At 40.8% G+C, this 19263-nt stretch overlaps 2 protein-coding genes across 4 annotated transcripts; one reads left to right on the forward strand and one right to left on the reverse strand.

The window, feature by feature from the left end:
- The first annotated feature begins 569 nt into the window (after nucleotides 1–569).
- lzts1 (leucine zipper, putative tumor suppressor 1) lies at nucleotides 570–7110 on the forward strand. 3 transcript variants are annotated; one of them, XM_085368119.1, is made up of 9 exons: nucleotides 570–800; nucleotides 896–1024; nucleotides 3459–3521; nucleotides 3961–4120; nucleotides 4226–4617; nucleotides 4737–4910; nucleotides 5034–5165; nucleotides 6082–6276; nucleotides 6571–7110. In XM_085368119.1, the coding sequence occupies exons 1-9, from the start codon at nucleotides 570–572 to the stop codon at nucleotides 7108–7110; spliced, it is 2016 nt and encodes a 671-aa protein (XP_085224245.1). The 3 variants fall into 3 exon arrangements, with proteins under 3 accessions (XP_085224245.1, XP_085224246.1, XP_085224247.1); XM_085368120.1 differs by lacking the exon at nucleotides 3459–3521 and having other exon boundaries at nucleotides 3961–4126; XM_085368121.1 differs by lacking the exon at nucleotides 3459–3521.
- A 6777-nt stretch (nucleotides 7111–13887) lies between these two features.
- Nucleotides 13888–19216, reverse strand: hspb11 (heat shock protein, alpha-crystallin-related, b11). The gene is made up of 5 exons (XM_085368122.1): nucleotides 19045–19216; nucleotides 16489–16595; nucleotides 14191–14259; nucleotides 14074–14117; nucleotides 13888–13980 (listed from the first exon to the last, which is right to left on the reverse strand). Exons 1-5 carry the CDS (start codon nucleotides 19134–19136, stop codon nucleotides 13888–13890), a joined length of 405 nt encoding a protein of 134 aa, XP_085224248.1. The 5' UTR covers nucleotides 19137–19216.
- Nucleotides 19217–19263: the final 47 nt, after the last annotated feature.

The raw sequence follows: 19263 nt of genomic DNA on the forward strand, positions 1-19263 counted from the left end.
ACAGGTTCTGTGCACTTAATCTTTATTTCATAATTTCTGCCGGTCTATCTGTAATATGTTCCAAAACAATAGCAAATAGAAAATGATATTCAGATGGCAGCGCCAGCCAATTGTTGAGAAGGCAGTAAGTAGTCTAATTGCCAGTTTGTTTAGAGGAAGGGCACCCAAAGGGTTATTTGTCAAATTTAACAGCTGAGTCATAAATCTAAACATACACAGCCAGGCAGAGTGCCAAGATAGACACTTTTTTTCACTTTGTTTGCTTTGCAAATTTAAACACCTGCTTCAACACTGCACAATAGACTGAACAACAATTAAACAACAGTGATACGCATCAAAAGTAAACTATGAGTTGAGTAAACTAAAATAAGGCTGTATCCTTTCCATGGAACAAAAATCTTCTGTTTAATGATACTGTGCATCCTTTATGTTTATCCTTTTCTTGTTTCACAGATGAAGCCACTGACAGAACCTCCGTGGGGTCACGAGATGTACCTTTCCCTTACTTCAGTGTAACCTCACCATTTAGACTTTAGCTGCATCTCGCCCGTGCGCTTGCCTACAGGACCATGGGTAGCGTCAGCAGTGTCCTCAATGACAACAGCCTCGGCAGCAAACACTGCAAGGCATCTCAGCACAGGTTAAAGGAGGGAACAAGCAGCCACAGAAAGAGTGGAGGTTGCAACCTTGACGGGTTACTGAAGTGCGGCTTCACTCAGGGCTCCTCATCCTCCACTCATCCCTCCAAAGGCCTCTCCCACTCAAGGTCTGGAAGAAGCGAAGATTTTTTTTATATTAAGGTGAGATGACGTGTTTTTTGATGGCATGTGAGAATGAAAAAATTACAACATGCAACGGTGCTTTGGGGTAACAGATTTATTTTGTTTCACACAAGATAAGCAATAAACCAAGGTCAACGCACCACAGAGAGAGATCAGCGGAGGGACAGGTAAACAGAAATGGGAAATCTGATGGGCAGATGCAACCAAAACTGCTGCTCATGTCTGGAAATGTGACTGAGAAGGTGAGCCTGGTGTTGTTGTTGTTTTCTTCCTCCATGCTTAATCGTGTTATTCTTAGAATATAAGACAAGATTTAAAAGGTTAAGCACAAAAAAATTAACCGATTTATTCCAGCTGTTTCTCATTACAGCTGTTGCTAGGCAATCAGACGCCTACAAGTTAGTGCTCAAGGCTACAAAAACAACAAAAAAACTGTAAATAAAGTAGCAGGTATAGCCCATGTTTATGAAAGGTGGGGCTAATTTAGGGAAAGATGTCCCTTGGGCTTGCATTTTTCATATGGCCAGCAGGTGGCAAAAAGAACCTGATGTAGAATTTAGCTTACGGTAATTTATTACCTCTGTTAACCTTTTTCTAATAGATGTATGGTTTCCTTGACTAGCTTCATGTTATAGGTCTTGCATTGTTTATTATAAAGAATAAAGCAGAGCTTGGCTACTGTAATGATTGATTTTCAGTCAGATTCGACCATCTTTCCTCTTCGGCTCCATCCTCTAATCCAAGGTGATCAATATATCCAAGACGATGGTGCCCACAGGCTTCACAGCCACTGCCCACAATCCACTTAATTGAAATTACAGCAGCTATCTCATTCTTTTATACAGTTTATACATCAGACACAGTCAGGCTGGCAGCTCCCTCCAGCATGACGCTAACTGGTTGCTAGCTGAGTTCTTTTTCACAGTCAGGTGAAAAAGAAAGTTTTCACAGGACTCTATGCAGTCCATGGAAAAACGGGGTAAACTGCGACTCAGTAGCTTGTAGAAAGACCTTTAACAGCAACAACTTGAAGTAATCATTTTCCACTTGTTGTGGAGGATTTCTGGTCCACTCTGCTTTTCAACATTGCTTCAGCTCATTCGTTTATGCACAGTTCTCTTAAGGTCCCGTCACAGCATTTCAATTAGGTTGAGGTCTGGACTTCTTTTCTTTTTCAGCCATTCTGTTGAAAAGTTGCTGCCGTGCTTGGGGTCATTTTCCTGTTGCATGCCCTCAATTACTGAAGAAAAAGAACAAAAGAAAGAAGCCCTAATAATGAGCCCTCCACCACTGTGTTTAACAGATCTTATGAGGTGTTTGGGCTGAAATGTTGTGTTCTGTTTTCAACAAACATAATGCTGTGCATTATGGCCAAACATTTTGACCTGGAGGTGGAAGATCCTCTCCTGTTCCTCCTCCTCCGCCCTGTTACGACCAACAGTTGTCCTGAATGTTTTGCACTTGTAAATAATCTTTCTCACTGTATAATGACAGACTTCAGATTGTGGCCTTATATCCATAGACCATATAACCATAAAGATGGGCAACAAAAATAGTTTTACTGAGATCATTGCTGATACTTGCTGTTCTGGAGCATTTACACTAAAAATTCTGCTTTTATAGAGGCACCCACACTTGAGCTGATGGTAAATTAACAGAGTATATTTCATTAGCATCACCTGACTGCTAATTACTCTCATAATTCCTACAGAAGCAGTAAGGGTTTACGTAGACTGCATAGAGTAATGTGAAAAACTTAATTTTATACATGACTGTATATGTCATAGGCTCCTGTGTGGAAGATGTATGGAGCCATTGTGATGTCAGTCTATGGTTTATCAAGTCCAAGCAGGCAACGTCACAAGCAAAGACTGGATTTGACTTTTGCCCAGTCTGCTTTTGTTTCTCAAAAAGAGACCCCCTTGCTGTTGGCCATCATAAAAAAGAATTAAACTCTAACACAGTTTCATATGTCTTTAGTTTCCAATCCTAGATGCTGCTGCGTTCATCTTTGACAACCCACAACATCAAGCAAATAAGTTTAAAGTAATACATTTAGATATTAATTGAGATCATGATGTACTGTATTTTCATGCCCTTATAAAAAATGTAGCTTCACTGTGCTTTCCTTAACTGGAACAGTTGCTATGGTTATCCTGACAACCATTAAGAAGTCATGCTGAGTAGCTGAAATAGACTTTAACAACCTCACAGCGAAGTGGAGGATAAAACATGCACAGCAGGTAGTTTAATAAGTAGCAGCTATTCCTCATAACCTGTGTAGGACCTTCCCAGCTTATTAATCACTCCCTCCCAGATTAATGACCTAAGGGTGCCTTGATCTTTTCAGAAAAGTCTTCTCTGTGCCAAGAATACCAAAGCAAACAGCATCGTCTTCTATAGGTTTTTAGGCCTCATGAACGGGGCTTGGCTACCTTGAGGAGGAGGAAGGGTGGGATTTAAGTAGACAGCACAGACTAAGGAAAAATAAAAAATAAAGCGAGGGATCAAGGGCCAAAGAGAATTTGAGAGATAGAAAGAAAAAAACATAAGGAAAGGCATCCCAGCCATGAAGTCAGTGTGAAAGAATGCTGAGTTCACAAGCTTTACCTCTTACACTTCAGCAATAGCTCATATTATTAATATCACTGAAAAGGGCTATTCATCTTCCCTCAGACAGCACATGGAGGAGAGATATGGGATGCAGAAGGAAGGAAAAGAGGACAGAAAGAAGCGAAGGTATGGCACTGCTTGTGACATTCTTGGACAGCCCAGATGGGGCATGTGGAGTATAAGTTCATCTTTGAAATGAGTTTTCCCTTTTTTGACAGTCTGGTGAATTTTACTTGCAACTACTGCTGTGTGTCTTTTAATACCGGCAGTTTGTAGAGAAGCAATTCTGCACGCTTCAGTGGTTCTATTTCTAATATGAAAAGACAGACACAAAAAAAATCTATCCCTTTCATTTGTACGGACTTCCAGCATGTGACAATATTTATCTATGTAAAGCCAGTCATTATGATTTTTAAGTTTAAGAATGTGACTCATCCTCAGCCCTTTATACTTCTGTGAAAAAGGACTTGCTTTTGGCTGTGATGTTAACTAAGAGGAACCCAGTGAATATAAATACAAAAGTAGGGAAGAAGAGCCCTGACTGTGTGCCATTTCACTCTTCTAGACTTCTGCTGAGAAGTCATCGGTCCGTTCCACTGCCTTCAAGTGCGTAAATCCCACAAGGACTTCATCCACAGAGACAGGCCACAACAGCCTGGACCACATCCTTTGTCCTCTGAAGAAAGCAAGCAATCCAAATATTAGAGACAAGCGGGACACTTCAGGTTTTCGTCTATATTTCACGCATGGATTGATGCTTTAAAATACATTTTGCTTGGGTTGAATGAAAAATTAAACGAACGTACCCGATGTTATCTCTTTCCCCTCAGGCACTCTGTCCGACTCTGGACGCAACTCCATGTCTAGCCTTCCCACCCACAGCACCAGCGGCAGCCTAAGTGCTTCCACAGGCCCTGTCAGTCACAGCGATGGCAGCTCCGCTCCTGCAAATAGCCTCAGCGAGGGAGTACAACCCAATTTCTCTCCATGGGTCAACGGGAATAGCGCTAACCTTGACTGTAGTTACGGTGCTGATTTAAACAGCAGTGGGTTGGTATCTAAGGCTAATGAGGACGCCGGCTCCCCACTCTCTGCAAATGAGCCAAGCGCTCTCTCTGAGACTGCAGGTGGGATTCGGACTCCCATAACTACAGATGAGTCACTGATTGAACGCTTGGAACAAAAGCTGCTGGAGAGAGAAAGTGAACTACAGGAGCTGCAGGTACAGAACTGTCACGTGAACAAAAAGTAGAGGTTAATAAAAAATAAAAACCAGCATGTGCTCTTAATCACGATGAAAATGAACACTCCTTAGTAATTAGGCCTTTCACTTTGCAACAGGTGAGTTTTGAGGAGAAGGAAACAGACACCTGCCAGCTGTTTGAGGAAAGACAAAGGTACTGTGCTGAAGAGATGGAAGGGCTGAAGCAGCGATGCTCCACAAAGCTACGCCAAGCGTCCCAAATGGCTGCAAAAACACAGCAAGCACTCCAGCTGCAAGTCAGCCAGCTCCAGGTCAGCCCTCGTCTGCCTTTATTTAAAACCACGTATTCCTGGGTCATCTTTATCCTACCAACCATATTTCATGTAACACTTGACCACTTGAATAATTGAAAGGAAAAATAAATTCTCATGCAGGCAGAGAAGGAAAGGCTTCAGGAAGACTTCTCTAAGCTAACTCGGGAGAAGGAGCTTATTGAGCTCAGACTAAAGGCTTATGAGGCAGAGAGCACACAGCTAGCTCCAACCCTCGAGGAAACTCAGTGGGAGGTAAGTCATGGGTTATATATGTGATATACTGTAAGTTAGACATGAAAGCTTGTAGCATGAAAAACAGTGTAATACAATATAGAGCTGAAGTGGGATACCAGCTATCCTTCCATCACCAGAGAAAACATTTGAATATCTTCTATGTTTTATGCTTTTTCATTATCACTTATAAGAATTGACTTGAATTGAACTGAAAGCCACTTGCACTGCATTCAGTGTAGTGCATATTGATACGTTTATATTGTGAGTAGCTGCAAACTTAACTCCTAAGAATTTGGGAGAAATGCTGATTGATTTTCTATATATATGATCTATATATACAATCAAAGAGGCTGCCAAGGGAATTATCACCAACTCTGCAGCTCCCTTCAACTCCAACTCCAAGAAGCTTTTCAGCACCTTTCACCTCATTGTTTGGTTGCTGCACTAATCTGATTTAGTCTCGCCAGACCCCTCACTAACATTTATCAGCAGCAAGAATCTGTTCTGATAAACTAAGCTTAGAGAACACAGCTCTTGAACACAAGCCTTTAACAATTTAAGGTGAAGGAAAAAAATAGCTACAAGGAGTCCAGAATTTTATTAGCTTATTTATTAACTATCTATTTTACAGTTAATCTTTGGCACGTGAAAGTGTTGCTTTTCATGCGTACAATCATTCCTGGCAGAGAAATGTATTAATGTTTTTTTTCACGGTTTCTGTGCTAATTTTATAGATTTTTATAAGACTAATTGTAAAACAAAATTTACAGTTGAATCCGTAATGCTGTGGGTATATGCTATCTTGAGGCAAATACACCCACAAAAAGACACATTAAGGGGCAATTCAATATTAAAACAGCATGAGGCTAACTGCCTACTTTACAGAGGATAATTCACAGTTTCATCTTCATAATTGTCTTTTGTCTGAATGTAGGTGTGCCAAAAGACAGGAGAGATCTCACTGTTGAAGCAGCAGCTAAGAGAGTGTCAAGCGGATGTCAGCCACAAGCTGAATGAGATAGTCGGCCTCAGGGCATTGCTGAAGGAAAAAACAGCAAAAATGGAGATTCTGGAGAAACAGAACAAAAACCACGAGGACAGTCTTCACTCCCGCACCATAGACATTGAGGTTAGTCTGCTGATTGCAGTTTACACCACTGCAGAGATGAGACACGGACATGTGCATAAAATGCTCACACAATGCTCATATGACAATAGCTTGGAAGGATCCCTGCAATCATGTGCTATATTTGACTGCCGCATGTTGAGTAAAGTGTTTTCAATTTCCATGTTTTAGCACACTTAATTACAGTCCTAAAAAGTGAGCTTATTTGGCACTTTGTATAATTAGAGCCTGTTACATCCCTCACAACAGTCTTATAATTGCTGCCTAGGTTCTGACCATTTTCCGTTTTTAATTCAGGTGTGCCAAAATGAACTCCAGCGCAAAAAGAATGAGGCAGATCTTCTGAGGGAGAAAGTGGGCAAACTGGAGAAAGACATTCAAGGAATGAAACAGGATCTAGTCACTGCCAAAGAGCAAAGGCTGCAGCACAGTTTGCAAGTCAGAACCCATTCCCCGTCTCAGACAGAAAGCCAAGGTTCAGAATCCACAGACCAGGGGCGAGAGGGAGAGAACAATGAGCACACCTCCACAGAATCCCTCCAAAGAGAGGTGGACAGACTTAAGCAGCAGCTACGGGAGGAGAAGAATGCTCAAAAGAGGCTAGCCAGCAGCTTTGAACAGGAGAGGCAGACGTGGAACAAGGAGAAAGACAGAGTTATAAGGTATCAGAAACAGCTCCAGATCAACTACCTGCAGATGCACAGGAAGAACCACGACCTGGAAAGGATCCTGAAGGAGCTGACAGCAGAACTGGAGAGCCGGACAGAGCTAAGCATGGATGTCGCCTACAGCTCAGGGTTACAAACTTATGACGATGTTATTGCCACAGAGATTTGAAAACTGACTGCTTTTTTCAGCCGTAGAAAATTATCTGTCTCTGTGTCTCAGGCAACGTCCCAACTGGAGTTCATTCACTGCTAATTAGTGTGCTTAAAGAGTTATTTGACGGAATAGCTTTTGGTGATGACAGTGTTATCACTTGTTTAAAAGTAAATCCTAAATTATTTAATATTCGGGGGGGAATTGTTTGTTTTTCTGTCTAACAGGATCACTTAATGTTCAGCTGACTTATTTCCTTCATGATTAATGTCTGATGGCAATGCACAATAAGCATGGTAGCTGCTTAACATCTGTCTCTCCCAGCATGACCAAATGACAAAGATATCATCTACTGTGAGTCTGGGCTTCTTCCTTTTAATTTGCTTAATTAATCCATCTCACTGTTATGCTCCCACATGTTGTATTCGTAATGGGATTGAGCATGGAATGTAGTTTAAGCATTTTTTATTAGTCATTTCAAAAACTATACACAATTATAAATCGTGGCTATTTTCTAGAGACACCGGTGTAACAAAAGAAATCCACAAAATACATAATGAAGTCATGTTAAGCTGCCATGCATTGTGAGTCTTCTGCAGTATAATGAGAGGTCTATATACAAACAGACAACAGTGGCACTAATACATCTAGCTCTTTAAAGTTCACTTGCGCGATTAGCAAATTTACACTGATAAACATTACTGAAAAGAAGTCAGAGTCCTGTTATCATGTATACATTAGTCCACTGAACACATATGTATTTTTAAATGTAATTGTTCAAATTTGTTTACTACAACCAATTCTACAAACACAAGCAGGGATTTAAAATGTTCACTGTGCATCTCTCTGATAAAAGAAGGACTGTGTATGTGTGTCTGTTCTTCATTATTTTCAGCCGCTGCTTATCTGGTCTTCTCATTTGCTGAGGGTATTTTTGTGGGCCAAAGGAAGCAGTGATGAGGGCTCCTGTTCCTTTAGTTAAAAGCTGCTTTTTGTTAGGCCTTGGGAGTTTCCTGTTAGGAAACAGGTAAGAGACCTACAACATTACCTCATATGTGGCAGCCACATGCACGGCAAATTACTACACCTTAAAGATCCAATGGATGATCTCCAGTGGCATCTCAGCCCGCACCCCACCCATATTTTTCCAGAACTTAATGAAGTACAATATAGACCTCTAACAGACACCAAGTGTAAACGTTGGCATCTATTTTGTGCTCTGTGAGAAGGAGACAGATTGAAGGGAGCTGGATAATCTACAATAAAAGCAAATATTTTAGAAGTTTAAAAAAGGGCGATTTTCCAGTAATGTCTATCTAAACCGTTCATCTAACTTTGCGAAAAAGTAAGCTGGCGATGCTCCCACTGGAGGCAAACAATCCTTCCTAGCTACAGTCCCAGCCATTTGGCTCTAATATTCTGGAGCTATTCCACTTCCCACAAGGGCAAAGTAGTTTGTGAAGCAAAAGTTTAACTATTCCACCAAGCTCAACACTAACATAGACAGACAGTGAGGCAGAATATATGATTCTACCTGCAGGTCAGGAAAGATTTGGAGGCAGACAGACTAAGTGGAATCTAAGCTGGGTGGCTGTAACCAGTAGGCACTCAATACAAAGTACTTACTTACTTACTCTAAGCCTAGGCACAGAAACTGGTGAAACAAGGAAAGTAACAAAAGGATGGTGGACATTGCAGCTATGATAATGGTTTTAAGAAGATGCTTGAAACCCCATTTTCAAAAATAAATCAATCAGCCAAAGAGCAACTTGCATATCATGGACAAAAATCTTTACTAACTCATCCTGGGTTAGTATGAACATAGCTGATTAGCAAAGAAAATCAAACATGTTGCAAATGGTTGCCTTTTGTGCATCACAACTTGTAATTTTGACAAAATTCTTGTGCTCTATTTTGAAATCAAGATTATTCAAAATTGACTTTTGCTTCTACAAAGATATTTCAGTGTTTCCAATGCTGTGAAATTGAAATAAAAACAGAACGGCAATATTTTCAACTGAACTAAACTAAACTAAAACGTTGGGAGAATCAGGTCTGATCATTGTTCTGAGTTGCCCTTTTTCAAATGTAGCAGACATGAAGACACGCCCTTGGTTTAGGCAAGGGTGACAGCTGGATAGAGCATGCAGGAGAAAAAGCATACTTCCTTTGACTTTAACAGACATATACTACCTGCCTGATTCTCACGTAGAAGCATTAGGACCTTGCAGGTAAAAGACTGTTTAATCTTCAGTCTGACTGCGTTTTCTCGTGCTTTTTTGCTGTGTAATGTCTAGAAAAGTTCAGCACTCCAGTGCTTTTGTCTAAGCTGTTTCTATTTGGAAACTGAGGAGGCAAACTGATGTAGTGTTGAAAGCACAGGGTTTTTCCATTTAGGCTTTAGATCAATGAATTTCCTTGCTCAACAGTTTGGGAGCCTGGTTTATTGGCTTTTATTCCATAATGCACCAAATGTTTTTAGTGGCTGACTGTCTGGTTTGTAGACAGGCTAATTTAGCCCCTGTATTCTTTTACTATGGAGCCATGCTGTTGTAATACATGCAGAAAGGTTTAGCGCTGTCTCACAGATGTTGTCTGGCTGGCACCATGGAAGAGTTTAAACTCGCATTTCTGGATGAAGCCACAATTGTGCTCATTGATGATGGTTTCTGGAATTGCTCTTTGTCCTTGTAGTAATTTTCTATTACAGAATTGTGTCCATATTCATGTCTGAAGATCATGGCCAGTAAATAGAGGTTTTCTTCCTGTTCCCGCGCTTACAAGCATTGATCCACCATCTCTGGAACTTTTAATCTGATACATTAATAATGTAGAAGTCTCATAAGGTCACAAAAACCTGTGGGTTTTCTTGGGTTTAAAGGGTTAAATTAACGCTTTAAATATGAAGCAGAGGTCCCACTGCCCCAATATTTATTATGTAACACATCTATAGTTTAGGCTGAAAATCCATGCTTTAAATATGATTCTGGTTTTTGACAGTAATTTATGAAGCCCTGCTACGTAGCAAAGGCACTGAGGAGCCACTCAATAAGCATGGTTGAGATGTCTGAGGAGTACTATGCTCGCTAGGTGCTTTCAGTGGCTAGCCCTGTATCTGACAGCTCTTCTTTTTCTCAGCCTGACAGCATGGAGACAGGTGGATCAGCATAGTGTACAAAAGCTTTTTCACACCCCCAGGCTGGTGTAGGGGTAAGGGACAGCCACTGCAAGGTCAGTAGGAGTTGCAGAGAGGCCCAATACTGCATTCTGGTTTGCATCACGACAGCACATTACATCAGATGTGAGCTGGATTTTTTCTTTCTTTCTTTGTTATACACACACTGGCTGCTTCTTTGGAAACCGGTTTAGTGAGACTAATTTTGCCAGAAAACAGATTAAAGAGCTTTCTCCATCTCCCAAAGAAGCAGCACCAATTCCCATTATGCCTGTTTTTAATCATTACTACAACTATCTTTTAATATGTTTCTCAACTGAATTGCATAAGGGTGGATTTGATGAGCAATTGCTAGAATTAAACTCGTAAATAAATATGAGTGTCAGTTCTTCACTATCATTCTCCATTCCTGTTGGACTTAAATAATAGGAAGATTGTTTCCCTCTCCCATCTAATCAGCTAATTTCGGCCTTTTGATACCACTTCCTTCCTTTCACAACAGCTCGTTGTGTCTCAGCTTCTGTCATAAATGAGCTGATGAGACCAAATCAGAACTGAAATCAAATTAAGGCCCATTGTCAGTGCGCGTGGCTTCGTCACCAACGTGAATGGAGGACCACACTGAAGAGATAACAAGAAACTCAGAGTCGCTGGTGAAAGAAAATAACAGAGCTGGGGTGGGTGGCGGATTTCTTCCTCAAAATAACCACATACAAAACATCAACTATATTTACACAATTGCAATAACAAAAATGCAATGTTTTTCCTGTGATTTTGAAACGTAGCCATTTTAATGTGTTTTAACTGATAATTAACTGAAAAATATATTGCATGCATACATATTTATTGTGGGCTTTTAATAATTTTACAAATATCGACCTCTGTCAGCTGTATCATCTACTGAACAGGGGTTTTCAGGGAGGATCCGATCTCTTTTTATAGACTCAGCTGAACATACAGAGTTCTGGTCTAGCAGATGTCTGAGTATGACTGAACAGCAGTTAGACAGCCATCAGTAGACTGGGTGATAATTTAGCCCTACCCTGCAGTGACATGATAATAATGCACTCATATCCTGCTGTGTTTCTTCTGATCGGCTGATAGTCAAGCACAAAAGGGCCTGAATTCATTAATAACACAGAGGAGCTTTTTCAGACCTGTTCAACATGCAAAGCGAGGCTCTTTGGTTACATTTTTAAAGCAAACATGTGAATTAAAATTCACACCTGAACTACCGAGGAGGGAAAAATGTACTCCTATGACTCTGAAGCACTGCATTTCACGGTCCAAACCTGACTTTCAAAAATATAATAAATATTCCATACTGGTAAATAATAGAAGAGTCAATAACACCGTATCAGTTTCTGCCTTGGCCTCATTACTCATTACACACTCACATACTCAAATGTGCTCCATCCGAACTATACCCCTAAGCAATTAGTTGCTCTAAACTATCAGGAGGCCAGTTATTCAGGCAACTATTTCATATTTTTATTGGTTTATTCAGGGGCCTGCATGCAGACCAAGCTATAACAAACACAGGCTCTGCAAATCCCCAAGCCTCGTGCAGTCAGAAAAGTAATTGGGGAGGGAGTCCCAAAGGGTCCTCACATACTGCTGAAGCCTTCGCTACCGACATGTTGAAATGGCAGCTGAGGTAGATAGGTTTATGAGTGTTTATGAGGAAGCGTTACTGTGTGTGTGTAAAGGATATATACAGTAAGTAGAAGAGGTGGCTTGAATATTTTGTGTGAACAGGCCTGGAGTCTTTAGACACTCACTCGTTGGCTGGGAAACCATCTGGTCCCCCAACCCCCCAGCAAGGTTGCCCATGGTTATAAATGTCTGTGGCAATGTCAAATTCTGTTCGTGAGGATGGGGGTGGGTGGTGGGCGGGCTGTATGGATTCCAATTTAAGCCCCTGCTGCTCAAAATTACTTAATTAATTCTATCTCTCACACAGAGAGAGAAACTTCCTTTGTAAGTAATTCTACCATTCATCACCATCCGGCTCTTTTATTCCAAGGCTTTGCCTATTATCAGCTTGTGAAATAGGCAGGAACAGTCGAATGGAGAATTTAAACTAAGGCCCATTAGTGAATCCATAACATTAAATAAGCAAAAACTGTGAAAATGAATTGACACAAATGTCCTAATCATAAGGCAGGCTTAAAAATGCATTCAAATGTTTTCTCTATCAAACGTATCCCAGGAAGATTCATAGTTCCCCAGCTATGTCAAATAATGCGTGTGTGTATGGTTTTGTTTTTATTATTGTTTAATTAAAAATGAAATACCACAAAGTCATGCAGTTAGGTCCATATATATTTGGCCACTGATACAAGTGTTGTTTTTTTACCCGTTTACAGAAACATATTCCAGTTATAGTTCTGTAATGGACACGGATATAATGTGGAGACTCTCCACCTTCATTTGAGGGTATCCACATTATCCACATGGAGATGTGGATAATGGCCCACAAACAAACAGCAACTGAAAGCTGCTGCAGTAAAGGACTGGCACAGTATTAAAAAGGAGGAAACCCAGCATCTGCTGATGTCCATGAGTTTAAGACTTCAAGCTGTCATTGTCAGCAAAGTATTAGAAATGAACCTTTTATTTTCAGTTATTTAATTTGACCAACGACTTTTGAGCCCCTGCTCACATTTTTAAGCAATGAATTAAAGCTGAAAGTCTGCACTTCAACTGCATCTGAGTATTTTCATTTAAAATTCATTGTGGTAATGTACACAATCACAATCAGAATAAAGTCATCTCTGTCCAAATATTTATGGACCTGACTGTATATGCTTATGAAAAAAAAAATGGGTGTATTATTTTTATACATGTGATGAGCTCACAACGTTACACAACGCCCATGAAAATAAAAAGTATGCCTGATTTCACTTCAAATTTCAGTATCCATGACTTCAAGGTCATCTTTTTGTGCACTTCTGGATCTGAGCCAGCACTCAAGCAGTCAATGTGGAGTTCTATAACCAGAGGTGGGCTAGAATAGGTAAGGTGGAGTTCAACAGGAACAGGAGAAACCATGAAATAAACTTCAAAGATCAAAAACTACAGACAATCGGTGCAGCGGACACTTTTCACTGTTTTTAGAACTTTGCTCTTTTCCGCAGCTGGCTGACTGACCAACAACAACACAAGCAAGAGGGGCTTACAGACTGCCTGTACTACATACTTGACAACAGAGCTCGCCATCACCAGACTGCAAACGCACTACCTCTGCTGAAAAATAAATTCTGCTTTATACATTCTGTATCCACGAGTCCGCTAGGGTCCGAGTGACGTAAATTTTGTCATCAGATGGTTAGAGGGTCTGTCTGGATGTTTTAATGTCTGCCTTGTTTTTTTTATTCTTGTGACCACACAGACTTGTTAAAGAAGTATAACAGGAATAACTACTCAGCTCTTGGGTCTCCAGCTATCCAGGTTCCCAACTGAGTACATTCTAGGCTAAACCAAATGTGTAACCAAAATTCAATTCAAGTCAGGCCAAATTTAAATAAAGTATGGTTTTTGATTTTTATGGGTTCGCCGCATAACTTTATGATCACACCTCGTAAATGTTATACACACAATAATTTTAATTATGTGTGTTAATTTTTTACACTGACTCTGTGAACTGAGACAAAGTGATCATATCCCGCGGTGATGATGAAACGAAGGTGGGTGGCACTGCATCCATTTAGCTGAAAGAGAAAAATAAAGACAAGTCATGGCTTTATTAATTCTCATTAAACTTATTCATTCTACATTTACTTTACATTTCCATTTGAACCTACTGTTATAGCATTTGACTGAAGATGTCCCTCTGTACTTTCAAACTCTGCAAGGCAAAGAGTTTGTTAATACCAGTTAAAAACACTGTGAATGGTGCTTTGACTGGATGTCCTTATTACCTTTCTCTGCAACAGGCTCAAACTGAGAAGCATTTTGTGAGGTGTTTTTTTCTATTTTCAGGTGCTTCACTGCAAAACAATTAGAAAGAAATCAGCAGAAGATATTAAAAATTGGAAAGAAACCATGAAACAACACGAGATATAGATACAAACTTTAAAGAAAATAGATATGTCTAGAAAACAATATTTAACAATAAGCATTTTAAATATGGAACAATGTTACACCTCATCCTTGAGACGTTTCTCTTCCTTTAAATGACCCCCCAGTCATTTACTGTCCAGTGTTTGACAGATTAATCAGTTTCCTTTTTCTGAGCCACTTAATTACAGTTTTATTGACATATCGTGACAGGAACTTAAGGGGGGCTTGTTGAGGCCACGTAAAGCTCAGGAAGCCCAAGAAATTTTTCAAATAAACTGCAGAAACATCATGACTGCAAATGAGCTGCTGGAAGGTTTCATGAAGGGGTGATTATGTCTGCATGGAAGAGTCATCAGAAAGAACCCTAACCCCCAACCAATACCGCTGCCTGGTATTGAATATTAGCAGTGGAGAGATAAAACACATCACCTGAGTGTGCAGTACTGATTAAAACTTTGGGGGCTCCGAAGGAGCGGAAACAACAATGACAAGAATGGATTCATGCGTATATCGGCAAATTATAAATGGAAATATCCTGTAGTTGGCTGAAAAGAAAAGGTCAATTTCTACAATAACACCACTAAGAATTTGTTATCCCACACATTACTTTAAAAAGCATAACCTAAACCTTTGGGAAAGGTGCTCATAATTCCCTTGAAGAGCAGCTAATCTGCAATACTACGTGGCTACAAAAAGTGTTTTCAAGCCGTGCTACATAAAATCATTTTAATGCCTGTTTACTTCAGAGGGCTGCATACAATCCACACAAAATATAATCCCAATTTTAAACAAAGCTGGGATTGTGGAATGCTGTGTAAAATGTAAATAAAAGATGCATACACTGATTTGCAAATCTCATAAACCCTCATTTTTTTTACAAAAGGACACAGATATTTAAACTGAGAAAAAAATAAGGTCATTTTGAATTTGATGGCAAAAATATATTTCAAAAAAAGTGGGGACGGAGCCAACAAAAGCTTGGAAAAGTAAGTGATACTAAAAAGAGACAGCTAGGGGAACATTTTGCAGCCAGTCAGGTTAACTGGCAACAGGTCAGTAACATGACTGGGTATAAAAAGAATATCTCTGTTTAAAAGATTCAGGAAATCTGAAGAAATCTCTGTGTGCAAGGGACAAATAAATACAGGCTAAAAATACATGGATACCCTTGATCTTTAGGCCCTCGGGCAGCACTGAAAAACAGGCATGATTATGCCATGGAAATCACTGCATGAGTTTAGGAACCTCTCCAGAAATCACTGTCTGTTACCACAATTCACTGTACCATCCATTCAACTTAGGTTAAAGCTCTATCACGCAAAGAAAATGCCATACATGAACACAATCCAGAAATGCCGCCGCCTTCTCTGGGCCAAGGCTCATTTAAAATTGACTGAGATAAGGTGGAAAAGTATTTGGAAAATTTTTTTGGAAGACATAAAGACTGCATAGTCCCAAGACTAGAGGACAGGGATCAACTGCTTTGTTATCAGCACTCAGTTCAAAACCTCTCTGATGGTATGGTAGCGCCTATTTAACTCACATCTTGTACATCTAGAAAGGCAACATCAGTGATCAAAAGTATATAGAGGTTTTAGAGCAACACATGCTCTTGTCTAGATGACGTCTTTTTCAGGGAAGACCGTGCATGTTTCAACAAGACAATGTTAAACTGTATACTGCACTTATTACGACAGCTTGACTTTATAATAGACAAGTCTAGGTGCTGAACTGGCCTTCCTGCAGTCCTAACTTTTCAATAGTTCAAAACACTTGGCTCATCATGAACTAAAAAAACCCAAAAAAAACAACAAAGACCCATGACTACTGAACAGCTAGAATGTCAGACAAGAAAAGTCCAGCAACTGGTCACTCAGTTTCCAGACATTTACAGACTGTTCTTAAAAGAAGAGGGGATACTACGCAGTGTAGTCACAGCCCTGACATTTTTTTGGGACGTACTGATACGACTGAATTAAAAATGAACCATTATTTTTTCTTAAAATTCTTTAATTTTCTATGTTCTATTGTGAATAAAATATGGGTTTATAAGATTTGCAAATTATTATATTCAGTTCATCAAATTTTACACATGGACCCAACGTTTTTAGAACTGGACATGTATGTTTGACCTAAGGTGCACACAGCCTCCATACCATTGTAGCTGTCCACTGTCACAGTGCCAATGTTTGTAGGTTCAGGGAAGTGAATGATGAACTCTTGAGGAAACATCCCAGTGGACATCCAAAATGTTTTAGTGTTTCTGAGTGATAAGAAAGACAGAAAATCATGACATTTTACCATTGATGAAACCTTTTTAGATCACATTTTGATATCAACTTTTGTTGTGTAGATATACAATATTGCACAAAAAAACCTTCATATTTTGCTGCCATGTAGCCAGACTTTCTTGAAATATTAAAAATGTTAGCTAAAGCAATAGTCCTACCGCTTTTCCAGTCATTTGCACAATCATGTGACTCATTCAAGCAAAAAATAAAGCCCCTAATTCAAGACACCCAAATTTCTCTCGCGCCATCCAACAAGCAAAGCATGCACATGCACATAAGATCCAGAGCCACTTCCACAACACAAAGGACTTTCACAGTTTATGGCAGGGCATTCAGGCCGTCACACAGTGCAAGCCTGCAACAGGCACCTGTGATGGAGATGCCACACTTCCTAAGGAGCTGAACAAGTTCTACGCACGGTTTGATGCCCTGAACAACACACAAGCAAAGAAAGCCACGCCCCCCACCACCGACCAGAACATCTCTCTGCCTGCAGCCGATGTGAGGAGATCTCTCACCAAGGTCAACCCACGGAAAGCTGCTGGACCAGACAACATCCCAGGTCACGTGCTGAGAGGCTGCACTGATCAGCTGGCCGATGTCTTCACAGACATCTTCTACTCATCACTGAGTCAGATGATCATCCCAGCGTGCTTCAAGTCCACCACCATCATCCCGGTGCCAAAGAAATCCTCTGTAATCTGCCTGAATGACTACTGTCCCATCGCCCTGACCCCATCATTTTGAAGTGCTTCGAGAAACTTGTCGTGGTGCATGTGAAGAGCAACCTCCCCTGCTCACTGGACCCGCTGCAGTTTGCATACTGGCCAAACAGGTCGACCAAGGATGCCATTTCCACTGCACTTCACCTCTCCCACCTGGGCAAGAAAGACAACTATGTCAGAATGCTGTTCATAGACTCAGATAATTCAGCATTATTCCCCAAAAACTGTTCGACAAACTCAGCAAGTTGGGACTGAGCACCTCTCTCAGCAACTGGATACTAGATTTCCTGTCAGAGAGGCCTCAGTCCATCCGAATCGGCGACAACATCTCCAGCACAATCAGGCTGAGCACAGGAGCTCCTCAGGGCTATGTTCTCAGCCCTCTGTTGTTCACCCTCCTGACACACGACTGCACCGCCCTACACAGCTCTAACCACATCATCAAGTTCGCTGACGACACAACCGTGGTTGGACCCATCAGCAGCAACGACGAGTCAGAGTACAGAGATGCGGTTCAGTAGCTGGCGTTCTGGTGCAGTGAAAACAACCTGTCACTAAATATGGACAAAACCAAGGATATGATCGTCGACTTCAGGAAGACTCGCTCTACTCACACACCACTCAGCATCCACGGTTCCACAGTCGAGTCTGTTAACAGCACCAATTTCCTGGGAGTTCACATCTCAGACAACCTCACCTAGACCGCCAACACCACCTCCATCACCAAAAAGGCCCAGCAGCGCCTCCACTTCCCGAGACGCCTGAAGCAGGCCAACCTCCCTCCTCCCACCCTCACCATGTTCTACAGGGGCATAATAGAGAGTGTTCTGACCAGCTGCATCCCCGTGTGGTTTGGAAACTGCAAAGTCGGTGACCTCAGCCAGCTACATCGGATCGTCAACGCAGCTGCAAAGATCATTGAAACATCTCTCCCTCTGCTACAGGACATTTTTCACAAACGCTGCATCAGTAAGACCTCCTGCATCGTGCGTGACCCGTCACACCCCTCACATGGACTCTTTTCCCTCCTCCCATCCGGCAGACGCTTCGCAGCATTGGGGCCCGATCCTCCAGACTGAGAGACAGCTTTTTCCCACAAGCTATCAGACTCCTGAACTCACTACCAGCTCCCCCCACCCAATACACCCACACAAACCACTAACTGACTCTACCGGACTCCACATACCACTGCCTTTGTAAATACAGATGCTGCTCTATGGAGAATCCTACTCTCAGGAATCATGGTCATTTTAAACCACTTCAAAGTCACCTTAAATCTAAATTGTAAATTTTAGACTGTTATTAACCCTTTTACCTCAAAGTGTATATTTACTCCCCTTACCTCAGTCTCAAAGTGTATATATATTTATTCTTTTTATTCTTACTCTTTATATATTTCTTGTTGTTCTTTTGCACTGTATGGAACTAGAGCCTCGTCGTCTCGTCTCTATATACTGAACTGTATTTAGCAGAGATGACAATAAAGTTTACTTTGAATTTGAAGGGACGAACCAGTGTTATGTCAACACAACAGACAGCTTAGCAAAGAAGCAATTTTAAGTTGCATCTTCAGGCGCCGTTAAGTAGCAGCTTGTAGCAAAATCACATAATTTGTTTCCTTTTGTTTAAATGAATATATGAAAATTGACAAAGATAAAATTGCTGAGATAATCACAGCTTAAAAACTAGCACTCACCCGTCGATAATGTTTTCTGGTGGGTGATTTTCATCGCTGGATGCAACGAGGACAACTTTCGCACCTAAAGAAGTTAAAGACGACTCAATCATCGCACAGAAAAGGTTATAGTCTCCGAGGCTTTCTGGTTTTTCTATAACAGAACACAACAAATGCTTTGTTTACAGATTCTTAAGGGGGGAAAGTCGTCAATTGCCGTTACCAAGCCAACCACTGCGT

The sequence above is a fragment of the Diplotaxodon limnothrissa genome, linkage group LG12 (assembly GCF_057381915.1).
Source record: "Diplotaxodon limnothrissa isolate DT_005_m linkage group LG12, D_limnothrissa_male_GT1.1, whole genome shotgun sequence".
NCBI classification, from domain to species: Eukaryota; Metazoa; Chordata; class Actinopteri; order Cichliformes; family Cichlidae; genus Diplotaxodon; species Diplotaxodon limnothrissa.